This window comes from Labrus bergylta, chromosome 5 (genome assembly GCF_963930695.1).
Source record: "Labrus bergylta chromosome 5, fLabBer1.1, whole genome shotgun sequence".
Taxonomy (NCBI): domain Eukaryota; kingdom Metazoa; phylum Chordata; class Actinopteri; order Labriformes; family Labridae; genus Labrus; species Labrus bergylta.
In genome coordinates, this window is record NC_089199.1 from 10,842,626 (window position 1) to 10,861,401 (window position 18,776).

The 18,776-nt window shown below is 39.3% G+C and overlaps 1 protein-coding gene across 10 annotated transcripts in view; it reads left to right on the forward strand.

Moving 5' to 3' along the window:
- Positions 1–18,776, forward strand: part of kaznb (kazrin, periplakin interacting protein b) — a 108,646-nt gene that overhangs the window by 75,964 nt on the left and 13,906 nt on the right. For 9 of the 10 annotated variants that reach the window (XR_010666411.1, XM_065954740.1, XM_065954738.1 and 6 more), the window contains one exon: positions 3,417–3,524. Coding sequence is in view for 9 of the 10 variants with exons in the window: in XM_065954740.1 (XP_065810812.1) it covers positions 3,417–3,524 (108 nt within the window). In the remaining variant the exon portion in view is untranslated. Of the gene's footprint in view, positions 1–3,416; positions 3,525–7,237; positions 7,558–18,776 lie in introns of those variants that run through there. The other variant, XM_065954743.1, reaches the window with a different exon arrangement.

The window sequence follows — 18,776 nt, forward strand, 5'->3', positions numbered from 1 at the left end:
AAAATTCTTAAAGTAATGATGGCTAGATTAGCAAATGTTAGCTAATGTAACCTAGGAAGTGGCTGAATGCTAACATTATTGTTGGATAGTTATTAGCTACCATCAGAATGCGTCTTAGACATTCAGAGAATTTATAGTTCAAATTTACCTGTGACAATCACAGTTTCTCTGCATTTATCATCTGTAAAACCAGGAACACAACAGTACAATTTTATGGAAGCATTTGAGCCTTGCCCTGAGTTTTATGACAGAGAAGAATGGCCACCAAGGGCACCTAGTGAGTTCAGATCTACTTTAGTCTAATTGCTGCACTTAAATCTGCAGCACAACCTTCAATCAACACTGACACCCTCTGCCCCAAACACAGACTAAAAACCTTCAGAGTTTTTGTTCAGTAAGGACTATGATCGTCAATCACCTCTCAATTCTAGCCTACTCACATTCATGTCCTGGTAATTACAGTATGTTTCCAGCCTGTGTAATTTTTCTTTTTAAATGCTACCTTCACAGGTTTTTCTCAGTCCCTCTAAATGATACAACACTAAATACCGTGTTGTACTCAGCAGGGCTGAATTTCAGGGTGATGTGACTCCACAGTGGCATGGTGATGTCCTCATCCTGTCCAGTGTGATGGCTGATACAGGGATGAATGTGTGTGTCGCCTGCATGACAGACTGAATGCCAGTGTAATTAAAGGTTGGTGGAGGGTGGGCAATAATAAGCTGTCTGCACACAGATGATAGTTTCCTCCTATTTCTGCTTGAATACCCACTCTGCCTCCCACAGAGTGTTTGTCTCCTGTTTCCATCATGACACAAACATGTTGTTTGCCTCCCTCTGCTGAGACTCAGGCAGGGAAGTTGTGTCAGATGTTTGATTAGCCTCTCCGACTTCCTACCACACTTGGGGGTGTTTCTGCGGTCACACACTCTACGCAGAATATTCTCATTAATAACTAGTGGTTGTTTTCCCCTGTGAGGACTGTGCTTTTCCCCTGTTCCTTGCAAGGAAGTCTCTATAATTTCTGAAAGATTTATGCTGACACTTTGCAGCTCAACTGAAAAAAGCACATCTTTTGGTAAAAGTAATATGGATCTGCTCTATAAATTATTTATTTTGTTTTCCTTTTTGCATTTAGCTAAAGAAGCACATTAAAGAAAATTTCTGCCTCAAGCACAAAAATGACTACCTACCAACTGGCTGAAGATGTTAGTTTTTAAACAAACAATCAAATGTAATTACAATTTGTATGTAACTTAATTGGTAGGTGAAAATGCAGATTAAAATGGATAAACAGAAGAAGATCTAAGAACCATTAAAACATTTTTTATCTCAAGGTGGGAACTTAGTGACATGTAACTATTGAGAAACCCATTAATAGTCACCAACAAGATAACCTGCAAATTGGCAATGATGTGAGTGTGACATAACAAATTGTCAGTAAAAAACAAGGTTTATATACAGTTACCCATCTGATAAGACAGTTTAAATGTCTAAAGTGACCTACCCTATTTTGAAGACAGTCCATGTTGATTTATTCCCATCTGATGGAGTGAAAACCCTGAATTTCAAACACATATATTTCACTGGTATAGCTTTGTCACTTTATCAGACCACTGGCTCAGTTGTCAGTCAAAACAGCCTGCCCCTGCAGAGGCATCTAGCTAGAGAGACATTTACAGATACACCAGCAAAAATATTTTCTCTACAATTCAGTTTGTTTCTGCCTGGTTTGAATCCAGAAAGGGCACAAACCTGCACAGCTTGACCTCATAATTTCTTTAACCTTTGGCCTCTCTAGGCAGAACTTCAATCAGGAAAAATGAGGCGGCAGATATACTGCCCACTCCCACAAATACACCTCTCCAGGGCACATTCACATGCTTTACAGCACTGACACATACACGGTGACAGGCTGTTTTCCCCTTGAAATACAATGGTCCTAATCAAAAACCTCCCTTAGGAGGAAAAGTATAAAGGACACAAATATTCAAATGTGCTGCAAACATTGTTAACTTTTCTGATTGAAATGCTGCTCATTTAACAGTGACTAAATGTTGCTTCTAGTTAAAACAGTCCTTATGTTGTGGCCGTAACTTTATGTATTGACATTTTTATTTTTAAGTGCATAAAGCGTTGTCACTTTCAACGAAGTGCTGGAACAGATTGTTTCTTAATTTGTCCCTCTGCCAGCACCCTCATCCTGTCCGTCTCCCTCTTCCTCTCATTACTGTTGCTGCTAAGTAAAGCAGCCTCAGAGCAACCGGGCATGAGCCCGCCTGCTGTCCAATCTCCATATTAAAGCCTACAGAAAAGGTCAGCTTAACAACACCTAAACAGTTATTGACAGGTCAGGAGGACAGGCGAGGGGAAAAGGGAGAAGAAGGTCAGTAATCTGGATAAATACCATGCGATCATGACATTGAAACTGTCAAAATGTGCAGATGAGGGAGGCTAAGTGGTTGAGCTGATGGCTGCTTCTTAACAGGCGCCTGAGGAAAGATATTTCATTTAAACATTTACCTGTTTATAGACGGTGCTGCGATGCCTCTGTGTATCATAAAATCCAATTTTTAGACCTTGAGGAATGATGCATAAAATCAGCAGAATACTTTCAGTTTGAGGACTTTAGATCTTAAACTCTCTTCGAGAGGAAATGCTGGTATCTGCTTCAAAAAGGAGTCCCTGGCTGAGTGAGGAGGTCGCTGCCTCTAATGACTCATCTCATATTTAGCATCATAGCTTTACTCATGGAGGTAAAACATGAAGAAAAGGTGAGGAAAGACAGAGGGACCCTGATGCTTTTCGTTTGTGCTTCTTCAATCCATTTTCATCTTGAACTCAGCACAGAAATGACTAAGTGAAGGGAGAGAAAATGTTGAATAGATGAGCCTCAGTCAGTGGAGCTTAATTGAAGCCCTTGATAAGTGTCATTAGCTGAATGTATAGAGCGCAAAAATGGGTCAGTGAAGTGTAGTGAGATCATATAAATGGAAGGATTTTATTTGTGGGCAGATTAAATTTGAAAACGTGGAAAGGGTGTGAAAGAGGGAAAGCGTAAAAAAAGGCAAAAAGGAGTAAAACAGTAGCTGAATAGTTAAAAAAGAATGAAGTATTATTAAATTACATCATACTTACTGAGCGGTGTGTTTTTTAATTTTCTTTGAAATGCGTATCACAACTGCTGAGATTTCTTAGAGAAATTCATATTTGTATCCTCTAAAAGCTCTGGAGTGTGCTGAACTGACATCCCGTCAGAATTAATGGCCTGATATGACAGTCCTGCTGACGCTAACACGGCTACAGTGTTTTAGTACGATCCTAACATATTAGAAGAACCTGACTGTGTGTATATATGGATAGAGTTTTGATGAGAGAATAAACATGTTGTGAACCTCCATTTGTCTCCCCTGCAGATCCATCAGTGCATCACAGACAGAAGACAATGGTGACAGACATGTGCTACCCAACAGAGATATCCAGCCTGATGGACTTTGGCACTCCAGACTGCTCGCTAGGCAAAGGTACGTGTATTGCTCGTGTTGCCGTGGTGACAGCAGGAAGTGTGCATGGTGATTTATCTTGGCAGTTAAAAGACACAGAGCTGTCAGCTCGACTGGGAGGTTCACACTGGAGCAGAGGTCTGCGTTGGCTGAGCGTGTGAGAAAACATGATGGCAGCTCTGGGTTCCTGGTCAGTGGGGGCTCACAGTTCCCCTCAGGCTCAATAACATGTGTTGTCACATGTTTGGAAACAAGACTGAGAGAATTGATTTACAAGCTGTATATAAAAGTGTAATTATTGCACCACTGTGAGTAGGTGCGGCACCAGGATGACAAATTCGGATGAACCTTGGTAATAATTTCAGTTGAGCCTGTTCATTTTATAACTTGAACTACAACTTTATAGCTTGTCGGTATTGATAGTTAACTTACTGACAATCTCGATAAGACAAAAATGACTGACATCATTCTCTGGGAAAGGACTAGTGAAATGATTGACTGGCAAAAATTCATTTTTCAAGTGGCACACAGCTGGTAATGCTCAAATGATGACAAAACCAGGCCTTTGTTTCTGATTTGTGTACTCTGGAATGTGTAGACCAATACACCCATTCGAGTCATACGTTGTCATTTTGATTCAATTTAAAGTAACACCATCTTATTTGACAAACTATCTGGGTAATTTCTTGTTTAATTGATAGAAGACAGGGAGAAGGATATTCGCTGGGAGAGCTTGATTGACTAGAAAACGATAGAGCAGCAAACTCCGTTGTCAGATCATGAGTTTGTCTCAACTCAAACAGAGTATTTGCTGTCAAGGAAATTAAAATCCTTTTGATTAGACAATCAAAAAACTATGTCGAAAAAAATCCAAGGCATTTCTTAAAGTCCCTGTCTGCAGTCTGTGTGTATTAGTCTCAATAGTAAATGGATTGAGACATTCACAATATCTGCAGTCTCAACCAATAATGCAGGTGTTCACAGCTGTACTGTGATATCTTCAAATAGATACACAGCAAACCAAACACTGGAAGAATCCTGAAAAATAAATGCACCAAAAACATTTCCTTTAATTACAGGTGATGTAAATATTTGAACTCCCATACTAACATTTAGACTTTTTTTTACTTTGGGTACTACACATGACAATTACACAATTAAACCCTGCCAGCTCAAACATTATTCATTGCCACCTTCTTGCCCCTGTTACCTTCTGTTACCTCCTATGGCAGATCAGCGGCACAGCATATTTACACACTGCAGACAAGGTGTGACCAGTGTTAATATCTTGCCTCGATCTGTCAATGTTTAAAGGGCTATTGCTATCCTCTTCCCAAAGGTGATCATTTTCAACCCCAAGTGCCTCCATTGTGTAAAAACATAAATGTACTTTCCCCAATTCCCCCAAATGGTGTGGTGCTTGGTGGCACATCTCAACTGAAAACAACTTTGTCATAGACCAACAAAAATCTGGTTTAAAGACAATGGTTCAATATATTTTTGACTTTGTGTCAAGATTTTGAGATGTTCACCAATCAAAACAGGTTTAAAAGTGCCCTAAATACAATTCCACTTGCACTTCAGACCATGTGCTTTGGATGGTTCTGAGTGTTTTACAGAGAGGCCTGTGATGGCTCTAGATAATAGTCTCTCTCTTCTGAAGTAATCGAAGTGACCAGCATGTAATAATACCTACCACAGGAGTTATTGATCATAAAGTCCAATGATCGCTTGTATATTGTTGCTTGATCTGTGGGCTTTGTGTCTGTGTCCTTTTCTTGTCACTTTGACTGCTGTTACTCTCCTTTGTTCTCAAACTGATACCATACCAGAGAGCCTGGGTCATAATTGCTATTCCAATCCTTTCATCCACTACAGTCGCTTGTATATGACAGAGCAGGCTCAGTGGCTATTAGACAAGCCTCATGTCATTTTCATCAACAATGTGCAGCGACAGTGGTGACCTCAGTCACTCATTCTCCGCCATTCCTCTCCCCGAGCCCATCACTTCTGCTTTCTGTCTCTTTTTTTTCTTTTCTTTTCCCCCCCCCCCTTCCACCTCCTCTTCTCTCTCAAGGCTAGCTAATATTTTAATGCTGCTCTGTCCCGGCTCTCTATCAACACTCCCCAGCACTGATAATGCAGACTGACAGGTCAACCGTGTGCAACTGAAAGAAGCGAGTGCAGTACAGCAGAGGGAGAGAGAAAAAAAGAAGGCTTTTAGGATTTCTTCTGGCTTTAATGTGAGCAAAGCAAATGAATGACATAGTGATACAGAGAGTTAAGCCACAGAATAAGGACACAGAGGAGTGGAAAATTTCAGACTGAGGAACTGTCAGGTTAAAAGCAACGCTGTGAAAGAGCTTCAGTGTAGCTGAGAGGCAGGCTACAGCATGACCTTGGAATTATGATGGGCTACATTTGGTCAAGTGTTTCTTATTCAAAGAATATGTTGAGACTCTATTTCAATATAAGTTGTTATAATTAGCCAGAGTTATAACACTATTTGTGTCAATAAGATGTGTTGGCTGTTATTACTACATTGATGCTCATAAACATGCTCTTACTATGTATGCATTGCCTTCTAATGAGGTTTTAAATCATCTGTAAAAGAGGTATTGTTTGATTTGTTGTCTCAGCTTGCATCAGTCAGACAGAAACAAGTCAGAAACGTGACAGTAATCCTTGAGGTGTCAGTGTGTGATTGACAGATCCATTGCCTCATGTGACAAGTATCTGGTTAGGGCGCTTCTGATCTTCGGAGGGAGCTAAAACACTGAGTGTCAACCTCTGACAGGCAGCACAAACACCCCCCCCCCCCCCCCCCCCCCTCGCTCTGAGCTGGCGTCTTGTCTTTAAATGCAAAAAGGTTCAACGCATCTTTCTCTTTTGTACACAAACGCAAACACATTAAGCTTACACTTTTCTTTTAGTATGCTAGTTGTGTCACTCTTCTGCTCATAAACTAAAGAAAATCCATTATAAGTTTATATGCAGCCATGGTCTAAAGGCTGAATTAATTCTGCTGCGTCCCTATCTGTTTTTCTCGTACCACCTGTACCTGCCTGAGGGTTTCAAGCCCTAAGAGCCCTGTGAGGCAAACCGGACCTCTGTAACTGTGTCCACACACAGCCAAATTCCCATCAGTTATGACACAGACTGCCCTAATGCCAGACAGAAGAGGGGTAAAAGATAACACAGGAAAGTTCTTACTAATTATCCAATCTTGAAGTGTAGAGGTAAGGATGAACCTCACATCAGTCCTCCTTCCTGGTCCATTTTTCAACGTGGTTATACAAATGTTACACTTACAGCATTTTAATACTAAATGTGCAATCCTATCTCTGCGGGTCGAAGCACACGTCCAGATTTCAGGAAGCGTCTAATGTAAACTTGTGTGGGCTACAAAGACTGCATGGGCTCAGAGGGAGTGCATGACTTTTAAACATGCAGTAAGGTGCTTTATTGTTCTCTGTTCAGCGTAATTGATCTCGCCCTCCTCTGCTTGCTCTCGGCCATGAGGTGGAGTGAGAGCTCCACTGACTCACCTGCTTTATTACCTGAGGCCTGAGGTGCAGTTTGTTTTCCCCTCCCCCTCTCATCTGTACTCTAGAGAGGGGGGGAAGCAGTAGTGGGCATGGGGTGAAAGTTGTCCTAGATGCTGCAGGGCGTGTCACTAAACAGGTACATAGAAAGTGGAAAAGAAAGAAACAAAAAACAGAGAACAGACAGAGAGAAAAGGAGCAGGAAATGTAACCAAGCAGCTTTCTGGGGTCGGGGCGGAACACAGACTTCCTGGTAACCTGTCTGGGTGGAGCCTCAGCTAGCAGGGCTGGGAGCGGCCGGCTGTGTTGGTGCAGTCAGTATGTTGGTTTGAAAGGTGTGTGCACTGATCTGTAAGTCTACATGTGATGTGTGTGTGTGTGAGTCTATGAAGTGTGTGTTCCTGTTTTTTCCCACCTGCTATGAGAGCTCACACCACAGTTGACAGTGGAGTCAAGCGGAGCCTGTGCCGAGGAGGACATGAGGTCCGAGAAGGAGGAGGGGAAGGCCGGTGAGTGACAGAGGGGGAGATAGTGGCGTAGGAAGATGTTGCTTGGGTGTGCACTTCAGGCCATAAACGGGTCTTTAGTGTGTGTGAGTAGGCTCAAGTGCACGTGTGTGCGTGATTGCCTGTGTTGATTGTGTGAAAGGAATTTGAATGACGAACCCAACAAAAATCTAACTTAAACTAACAATGTTTGACGTTGAATGGGATTCATACAGTGATGGAAGGTCAAGCCTCTGCCACACTATATTTATTGGGGAAATCAAGTCCTTTTTTAATTAGAAAGATGTCATCCATTTATCATTAAGAAGATATTGTTTTAGATTCAGCTACCTCACATTAGGTAGGTAATGGAGGGCTGGAATTTAAGCTTGAAGTAATAAAATGCCTGCATTCGTCATCTTTCGGTGACTTGTATGTCACCAAATGGTGAAGAATGGTGAAGAAGAAATCCATGACCTTTAACTGTCATCTTTTTTTATATTCATCCCAAAACACAGAGACTTTTTAATTTAATTTTACCAAAGACCAGAGACCTATTCCAGTTTTGACAGACTGTTATGTTACAAAGACTTGTGTTAAAATAATATCTGGGGCTATACTCAAAACATTCGGGACTTGAGCCCCAGTAAAAATGACCTGGCGACGTGCCTGCTAAAGACACATTTGCCTTAATGATATATATTTGAGAGAGTAGGATCAGAGTTCACTTCCATTTCTTCCTAAATATATCCAAAACATGTTAATTTGTATCATCCAAATAGCTTCCAGCGTGCGTTATGACTACAAACAACTTAAATCAATTCAGTTTGAATATAAAGTGGACAACATTTATCCAACCTGAACCATCTGAAATGTTAAGATGCTGTTTATTCTAACAGATATTTCTAACAGCATTACACCTGGAAAAAGGTGCATTTTCCATCATGACGATAAATAACTTTTCTTAGATGTTATGACCCTAAAAACACTTCTTCTGTACTTAAAGTAAAACCATGAATGCGGGACTTTAACTTTCAATCAAGGATTTTTTAAAGGTGTTATTATTTTTTCACCACAATATGTAAGCGAACATCAATACATTGTGATTTTACTGCAGGTGTACTATCTTGATGATCTTTGGCACAGACCTGCATTTTTAAAACATATTCCATATCAAAATCTTTTTATTGTTTTTCTCAAGATACGATTTAAAGCTGGTCTGACATCTCCATATTATAGAATGATCCTCTGTTAATCTGCTATAAGCATTTTTTATGAATGAATACTATTCGGTTAGATTCTGTGCTGTATGCAGAATTCAGTATTTTAGTAGACGTACTAAATATTGCATCATGTGAGCGGTAATGACTACGATTAATACCAAGATGTTCAATGAAGTTCAGTTATTTGAAGTCTGATGATTCTTTGAGAAGAAAGTTTGGTTTTGGATGTCATTGGCAGGTTTTATTGTTTGTGTGATTGATTGTTTGTGTGTGTGTGTGTTGATCTTCACATTCATATGCACTTGTGTGTATGTTGTGATGGTTCATGAATGTTTAGTGTTGAGTTTAATTCCGCTGTGTTTAGTGGGCTCCCTGCTTGGCTGTTGTACCCTGAGGTCACTACTAAAAATTGCAGAAGATAATGAGTTTGAGAGGTTGCACTAAAACAGACAGATGGCACAATAACTATAAACTTCATGCTCAAAGTTTTGTTGTTAACAAAAACACATAACAGACAGGATGTGGCAAATCTCCATCATTTGTTGTTTTTAGTATCATTTCTCCTCAGTGTCTGGTAGAGCTGTTGCTAATCAAGAACCATTATCACTCTCATCATCTCTATACATGTAAAACAGAATATTAATGAGCACACTGTGTACATATTTCACTTGATTTGATCTCCTCTGTGAGACTCTTTAAGTTTCCTACACATTTCAGTGGCACTTCCAGAGTCTCACACAGCTTGGGGGAATTTGCTGCCCTGCCCCGGGACATGAGGGAGGTTTCACATCAAATCATTTCCAGCTCTCCACAGACCAGATCCTGCTGGTTCTGACAGATGTTTAGTCTTCAACAGATCCAAAAGCGGGACAAAGGCCCTGTGGCATTTGTTCCTCTGTGGTATATACAAGTTGGTTAACATCATGGGCCGCGCCCCTTTGCTGAGTACTCTGCTCAGCCAGTGTTTAGATGGATTAAGATGTAGATGTTTAAGACCAGTTACAGTGTATGCCCTTATTTACATAAATACCTAAAAAATATCCTCATGTCCACCTGAGCTAAGGACTTTTTTTGAGTGCTCTCTGGTTGAATTGTTGAGCTATCTCTCTACAATCCAACCAGTGTACAAAAAAAAAGAATGCCTTCTAAATACGTTGAATGAGGATAAGCTGTTCTGTTGTTGAATTTGTAAACAGGGATTTAACCACAAACTCTCCAGATCATTAAAGAACAGTTTGCCACAAATTCTGCATTTCACCTTCATGCTGATTGTTTGTTTTTAGATTTAGTTTTAGATTGAGGCACTCAGGTCAGTTTGGTTAGCTACAGCCAGCAAGTAGTAAGCCGAGCTAAGCCTAGCATGAAACCATGAGGAAATAAAATGTCCACATTTGAAGAAAAAAGATAACAATCCCAGCCACCAGCACCTCTAGAGATCAAAAGATATTGTTTAACACATCATTAGTTTTTTTCAGGAAGGTAGAGTATAACTCCCATAAGAAGGAAATGTCATGTTTCAACACCTCAGTTTTGTACAGATAAAAAAAAAAACAAGATAAACTCTTATAAGCTTTAGAGTGGCTTTTTTTCTTTTAATAAGCACAACCAGGCTGATTGTTAACCCCCAATTCCAGTCTTTGTTCTTAAATGAATTTAATTAACACAATGGGAAAAATCATATTATCATTATTATTATTGAAAACTTGTTTACAAAATCAAAAGATTCTCTGTTCCTCCTCAGAACCACCACATAAGTAAATGGATTTTGTGTAATTGCTAGCTTATCCCCTTTCTTTAAAACAAACCCAAAAATGGGCAGTGAATGACGCCGGTGTCCAGTGACAGTAAGGGCATGGACCAGGACAGCCGTGTTAGAAATCCAAATAGCCTTGTCTAAGTTCTCAGAGCTCATCCAGTGGTTCATCCCTGGCAGAGTGCCTAATCTGCACATAATAAACGTGTGAATCAATTACAGCTATCTGCACTTGGCATCCTTGTACTGACCTCAGTTGTAATGTAAACCCACAGGCAATTAATTAATGGAAGCGGGTCCCAATAGATACTGTATACTCACACACATATACTGTACACTAAGGGCCCTTTGAATGGAAGGAGGATTCAAACACATAACAAAAAACAGGCAACAGAAAATTCTTATGCTACTTAGCATTTAGACTTTATAGAGTAAAACAATACCATCATCATCATATACTCTGATTGCCTAGATCAACTGAACCAGTGAATGCATGTTTGGTCTGCAGGATGAATTACCATTAAGCAAGTTATACTCCAGTCAGGTAGGTTTGAAGGCTAGCTAAATTAATTATTTATGCCCATATATATTATAGAGAGGCAGTGTGATACCCTGAGTAGGAAATTGACCTGACCCTTACATGCATGCCGTAGCTTTTCAGGATGCAGAAAGCACGGTGCCTGGTGTCTCAGCGTGTCGGGGGGAAAAAAAAGGAATAAGGTTGCTCTGTTTTCTCTTTTCGATCCCTTGGAATTTGAGATGGATGCTTGTCATGGCTTTAACAGCTATTTCTAGATTAAGCATGTCAAATCTGAAACTATACAACCCACACAGGTCTATACAACCTCTGATCAAGTTCCCCCCGAGACCACGACAATAAATATTCTAAATTTAGTCCTGCAGATGATTTAAAAAAAGAGCCCCTAATCACTGTTGCCTACCTCTGCCACCCACCCACAACCTCCCCATGTTTTGAGGCTCAGCAGGGAGCTGTTTACAAAATGAATTTATTTTTATTTCTGAAGCCTTTCAGTCTTATGCTCCCCCCCCCACCAGTACTTCTGTCAGATATCAGTTTGGGGCGGATTTGGTGCTATTCTTCTACTAATCCTGAAGAAGCAGTTGGATTTTCCTTTTGTCTGGAGTTGTAAACAGAGTCTCTAAGATGTCAAGATTATTCTATTAAGGGAAACACAAAACAAACGGGTTACCACTATGGGGTCTTGTAAGATACAATTTCAATTTATATGAACTAGTTTCACTTTGCATATTTGTCATTTTTTCTGTCTTTGTTGTCTGTTTTTGTAACTTGTCTAATTTTGTAACAAAACTAAGAATCTAGAGCCATTTTCAAAGCTCTTTTAGACTTTGTTAGTTTCAGTATTGTGTTGAGCTAAATGCTAACCTGGCAAAATGAGGATGCTATTGCTTGTGTAATGTTATGTATTTTATTTGTTTGTTTATTTAACAGGGACACAATACACATTGCTTCATATGTAAAATACAAAGATAGATGCCATGCATACAGGTTCCAGCTGTGGCTAATAACCCCTGACCCTGGCTAGGCTTGGATTAAAACAGAATCGTTAGACATAATAAGAAATACAGAATCAGTGATACTACACAAATATAGATATTATAAGAGACTAAATAAGACCAAACAGTAAAATGAGGATTATAAAAGGAAGCACTCAATGCTTACAGACTTGCTTCAGTTTCAGCCGCTGTTTTACTTGTGTCTTAAAAACCTTGAACTCTGTCAGTCTTTTAATTTCAGATGGTCACGTGTTCCAGAGGTGCTCCTCTGACTGAGAAGGATGACCGAGCAAATGTAGTTCTGCGTTTTGTTGCTCTACAGTTTCCACCCGATGTAGCCCTTGTTCTGGTTTCACGGCTCTCTTTGCTGACTAGCTTACACATTTAAAAATCAGAATTAACAAAGAAAAAAAACTCAGTATATTGTGTTTCAAACTTTTGCATGTTTGCAAAGCTAATATTTGCTGAGAAACCCCAAGATAAAAGTCAGATGGAAATGTTTTCATAGTTTTCTGTCATAAACCAAAGTCATCGAGGGACTGAAGTTTTAAGTGATGTCTTGTGCAACGTCAAATGTGAAGGGAACACAACAGTTTACCCTCAGGGGAACATGGATGTCTACTTGATGTTATCATCGTCCATCCTATAACTGCCAGGACGTTTCCGTTAAACTTTCAATGGTGATTGAGCCGTCAAGTCAATAATATCCATTCTTTCGCCCATAGTTTTTTTTACAAAAAGAAAATGCTTGCTCATCCTTCCACTGTTGAGATATTTGAATCAAGACAAAAGGGATGGACCTAAATATTACCATCCCTGAACCCATGCAGTGGTAGAAATCAAAGATGATGTAGCTCATGCTTGTACTGCATGTGAGACATACCTTGAAATAGATGGATTGTGTTGACAAGCTCTCCATACTGCATAAAACATATTCTCTCCTGTACAGCAAACTTTTTCTTATATCCATACTGTCATATACAGTAAGAAAGCACTCTAAGGCAGCATAGATTATGAATATGGCAAAGTTTATCTCAGTCTCCTAAATATAAATAACTTACAGGGTTTACTTTAGTCCATCCACACTCTATTTTCCCTGCCTGTCAAGGCTAGTGTTACCTGCGTGATGAGTTTAATCAGGAGCTGAAGCAGACTGCTGTCTTCTCCCAGAGTAATCTCAACTGATCTTTATACTTTAATTAGTGAAGGCCAAAGCTCAGCAGACGTGTGCTCCTCTCCTAATACAGTGCAGAAATAGCCAGATGTGAGCAGATGTACACACACACACACACACACACACACACACACACGCACACAAATCAAGTACGGTAACCCAGCAGCAACAGGGGAAGACACTTCAGTGAACAGACTAATATAATGATGAGTATATTCTCATAACTGATAAGATAATATTGCACATATGATGCCACAGCTGCTGTAGCAAATATGTACCTTCAAATCCTCACCATGAAATGTGTTTCCAGTTGCTCATCTGTATAAGTACAACACAGCAACAAGACATGGTAAGAGCATCTCAGCTGTAGAGAAACTTGCACATTTTTTAAAAAGTGTCCCGGTGCTGATGGTTTAATAAGAATACTCTGGTAAAGTCTCGAGAAGTTTAATAGAGCATGTAGAGCAGGAATAACATGGACCACCAGATGAAGAAAAAACATATATAAATGTTGTATGAAGGTCAATAAGATGTTAGTTATGGTTAACATAAACAGGAGCTTATTTGGTTAAGTGCCTGTCATATTGTTTAGCTAAAGAGACATTACAGAGGCCCAGTGCCACTCAAACTACTTCTTCAGACAGTCAACAGTCATCTGCACTGCATGAACAAACCTAGAGTACGTCAATATCCCATTTTACAGGAAGTTTAGGAGCATGCAGGATGTGAAAAACACGTTTTTCATGTTTTCATTGGTTCAGACAAGGTTAAGTTTATTAACAAGACGAGCGAATGAAAGAAGAGCTTATTACAAAGTATTTCCTGTGTAGTTTCAAACAGATCTGCTCATATCAGCCAGTTACAGAAAAGCTGTATTAGACATACCTATTGAGCATTTGTCATTTTGCCTTAATTCTCTATAAAGAATACTTAGAAATAGGTGTCTTTTGTTTATGGATTAAATTATTTACTGCATAGGGATTTCTGCGAGGAATGCACCATATAAATGATGTCATTATGATGCCCTGCCGGGTTAGCTGCAACCCCTGCAATGCTACAGCAGAAGATCTCTCAGCACTTTCTGTAGAAAGCCATTACTGTGTTCATCCTTTAGCTGTGATCCCACTAACATCCCCCCTCATACACACAACCCCTATACCCTATGCACCTTATAGATAACATATTATAGCTGTGTGCACCAATACCATAGGATCTGACAGGGAAGAGGAGAAGTCTGCAGTGGACTTCCACAATTATTCCCGCATTACTGGGGACACTGACGATAAAAAGCCAATACCAGTACTAAACTGTATTTTAACGTGTAATTTGATTTTGATAACATTAAATACAAATCCTTGAAGAAAATCTCTCTGTGTTCTGTATTTGTTACACAGTTTGAAGAAGGCTCATAGGGATCTTGAAGTATTCTCGACAGTTCTCACTGTTATATCTCTAAAATGAGCTCCTGATATATTTGAAGGCCAAAGCTGATAAACCAGCCCGAGAAGCCGTCCTGCCCTGTATTTCCTGCCTGTCACACCGCTGCAGTGTATTTAAATGTGTTTGTTACATGTTTATTTACAAGGTCGGTAATGCTGCAATATAAGGATGATTTAAAGCACCTGTTTTTTTTCTTTTAAAACCATAAACTGCTTCTTCAATATGTGCAATTTAATGTCCTTGACTCCTCCAGTGTCCAACAAAACTGCATTAATATGAGCTGGTTGTTCACGGGAGATTTTGATCAAATATTTAGCATTAACACAAAAGCTCACACAGTTCCATATGTCCACATACAGCATTAAAGCTGTATGGACTTTTTATCGAACTATCTGTACATGAGAGAAGAAGACAAGAAAAGTCAGCATGGTTCCCTCTGGTTCTATCAAACACTTGTAGGTTAAAGCACATACAAAAGACTTGCACTGAAACAGCTGGGTGGATCAGCTGCACACATAAACAACTTCACATTTCACAGCTTTGGATAAGACATATAAATAGATATGTTATATCTAATACGTTCCCCAGCTTCTTGTCATTGGAAACTGTATATATAACGATATATTTGGGTTTTGGTTGGACTAAACTCTATATTTAGAAAATAATCTGAATATTAACCAATATTAAAAACTAATAGTGGCCTGCAGTCCTTAAACTATTCAGCACTTTGAGAAGAACAAAAAAAAACATCATCTCATTTATATGCAGATGTTGGGAAGAAGGTTAAAAGAAGATAAGTCAAAGTTTAGAAAAATCAAACCAAATCTATCTGTGTTAATGGTGAGAGAATACTGAGAAGTTATATTATATGACCAAAAGACTTTTTAAAAGCTTGGATTATTTTACATGCAGAAAGCATATTTATAGCCAGTTAAGACCGAGTCCATTTTACATGCACTGAGAATAGTTAGTCTCAAACTGCTTTTAAATCTGATTTGTTTTTTGCAACGAGAGCAATAACCCTAAATTTAACTTCTCGTCCAAACTCAATATCCCAGCACAGCTCTCTTTTAGCATCTTTGAACATTCATATATGGAAATTGGTCCTTTTTAATCCTGCATATGGTTCATAAGAGACTAGTTCAGGTCTTTGACTGCCAGTCCACACATTTACAGCCCCCACTTCATCTCTACAAGTAGAGAACGATGCCTCTGTTTTCTGCAGGCTAACAGTGTCTACACAGCGCTCTATAGCTCTGTGTGTGTTTATGTGTGTGTGTGTTGTGTTTATGTGTGTGTGCTTGTGACAGCTCTGCCATGTGAGGGAAAAGGGACAGGGAGTAATGGCCTGGTCCCGGCTGGCTTTGATGGACCCTTTAATGGATGGCTTGGATGAGAAGTTAATTGAATGGGCGTCTGCTGAATACGAAGAAGTCAGAGAAGAAGAGTGGGCTCCTCTTCTTCTGTAGGAGGACTAACAGCTCGGCTGCAAAACCACTCAGAGGTCAGAGCTGAGAGAGCCCGCATGATAACAGCATATGGACTACAGCGTGTGGTTGCTATGACTCCTGTCAATTTAAATAGCTTTTTAGATGGAATAGAATAGTTATGTGATATGTTGAAGGAAATTATCTATCGGTAGATGGTTTGTGTCTGTGAGTGCCTTTCCTGCATCCTCAGCTCTGCTCAGTGTGCATTGATGCAGCATTTCTGGGTTTTTTTTTGATTGATGAGAAATGGCCTAATATTCAGGGTCAAGATCAAGATATACAAGATATTTGTTTCTTTGGAAGTTTACATTGGCTTCCTGATTGAGGCATGAAACCTGGAATAGGAAAAATGGGCAAGCCTTTTGTATGTGCTTTCGCCCCTGGAGTGTTTGTTGTGGGACTATGTGTATTATCGGTTGAGGGGAGGATGCTGGAAATGAATGCAAAATTGGATTTTGGAGAATTATGCACTGATTTAATAATGAATTTGACACGTTTCACTTAATCCACTGTAAATCCTCCTCCAGATACATTTCTAATTCCGTTTTTAATTTGCTGAGAGTAAGACTAGTTTTCTATGTGTGATGATATGTAAACTACGAAAATGTGTGTACATACGTACGTATAAAAAGGTTCAAATTGGCTCATTTAAAAATGATTGCATATAACTAATTATAGCTAAAGAAAACTGCTGTGCTGAGTTCGCGAGAAGAGATCAACCTTGACTATAGAGCGAGAGCAGCAGATAATTTAAACAGCCTGTTTGGAGTTGAAGATTAATCCAAACGTATCAAAGCTCCTGAAATAAAAATTCACTTTCACTTTCTGTTCAGTGGCTTTGAAAGCAGCAGCAGCAAGGCTGCCTGCGACAAATATAGGAAAGCCTGTAGGTAAACAGATGAATAAGCAGATTTAAGCTGCAAGGAGGCCGAGACAGATTGCTCTCTCTTGGAAACAAACTCTTTTTGTCACATGCAGCACAGAACTGCTCAGTATGTTTTCATAGTCCTGAGTCGACAGAGACCGATGGACTGTCCCTTCCTCTCTTATCGGAGCTGCTGCAGCCCCACAGCGTCTGGCTGCAGGCCTGCAGAGAATACACACATGCAGACTTTGTCGTGTGCACACTTGCTCTCCAATTTTACCAGGTTTCACAGAAAGTCATATGCAGTTTAGCATAAATTTACAGGCACACTCTACTTCATAGGTGTTTTAAGGATGGCAATGCTTGACAGTCTGTCCACCTCTGTGATTCAGACAGAAATGTCCAAACATGCGTGCATACATTCATGGTTTCCAGAGAATGAAGCCTACTAAATTTGGTGATCTCCTGGCTATTTCTTGCTCCACCAGCAGGTTGTCATTTGTAGGTAATGGTGAAATGTCTAGTGAAAACATTTTATGCAAACATTCCACTTTCTTTTGGTTCACTGAGTATTTTGAATCAGAATTAGAATCAGAATCAGAAAAACTTTATTAATCCCAGGGGGGAAATTGGGTGTTACCGTTGCTCTTCACACAATACAGCAGTAGGAAATAAAATAAAATAGAGATAATAAAATGAGCAATAAGTACCAACTAATCAAGCTAACCAATAGTCAACATCAGGTCTAGCTTAAATGTGCACAGTCCTATATGGGATAGAATACCTGCAACACTAATATTATTCATCAATCTCATAATACTTTGTGTTTCTTTGTGCAGACTTTGCTTTTAACTGAATAAAAAAGTCCTATGAATAATCTTTTCTAATGTAATGAATATATATTAGTGTCCTCAATTTAAAAGGCCCACATTTCAAGCAGAGAATCACATGCACTGACATATTTTTGTTGGCAGAGATGCGTTTATTATTATTATTACTATTTGCAAAGTATTTATGTGGGCCTTTAAAATCATGAAACCGCCCGCTAGATAATAATTATACTAAATTCTCCGCAACTGCTTAAGGTCAGAAACAAATATTTGGCCTCAACATTTTTCTAACAGCTTTCTCTTTAATTTAGCCTCTGGGGATGCTAGCTTGGCTGCGGACTCTTAATCTTGTTTCTTTTATTTTAATTCTAATATGACAAATTGTTTAATTATAGCCTCATTTGTGAGGCATTGGTTTGTTTAGAGGCTGCTAATAGTTGAGAATGCTTATCGAAAGTTTCCAGAGCTCATGATTGCTAATTTTGTCTGAAAATGATCAAAAAACAGAAAGAAGCAAATACTGCATTTATATCAAAAGAGAAATTATTTTAACGATATGAGAAGTCGCTTAATGACTTATACCATTGTTCGCTAATAAAATAGTTGTCCATTATTTCTTTACTGATCCACTTGGTTTATGATGGGACCTGTTCTGTGTTATCTAAGTTAGTTCTTTCTGTGAAATGACACATGTATCATGAAGGGCAGCAGGTTTTTTGTCAGTATAGTTCAGTGTTTGGGCTGCATGTTTGTTAAATTTTCTCCACTCTTATGGAAAGTGTGCATCCTTCTGTAACAGACGTTCTGACCCTAAAGTGTGCGATATAAATCATAATGACATATTGTTCCTCTGTTGCTGGTATGGATTTACTTCAGTGGACTAAAATACAACCGATGAGAGACCTTTTCTTATCCACTTTATCTGTTCTGTC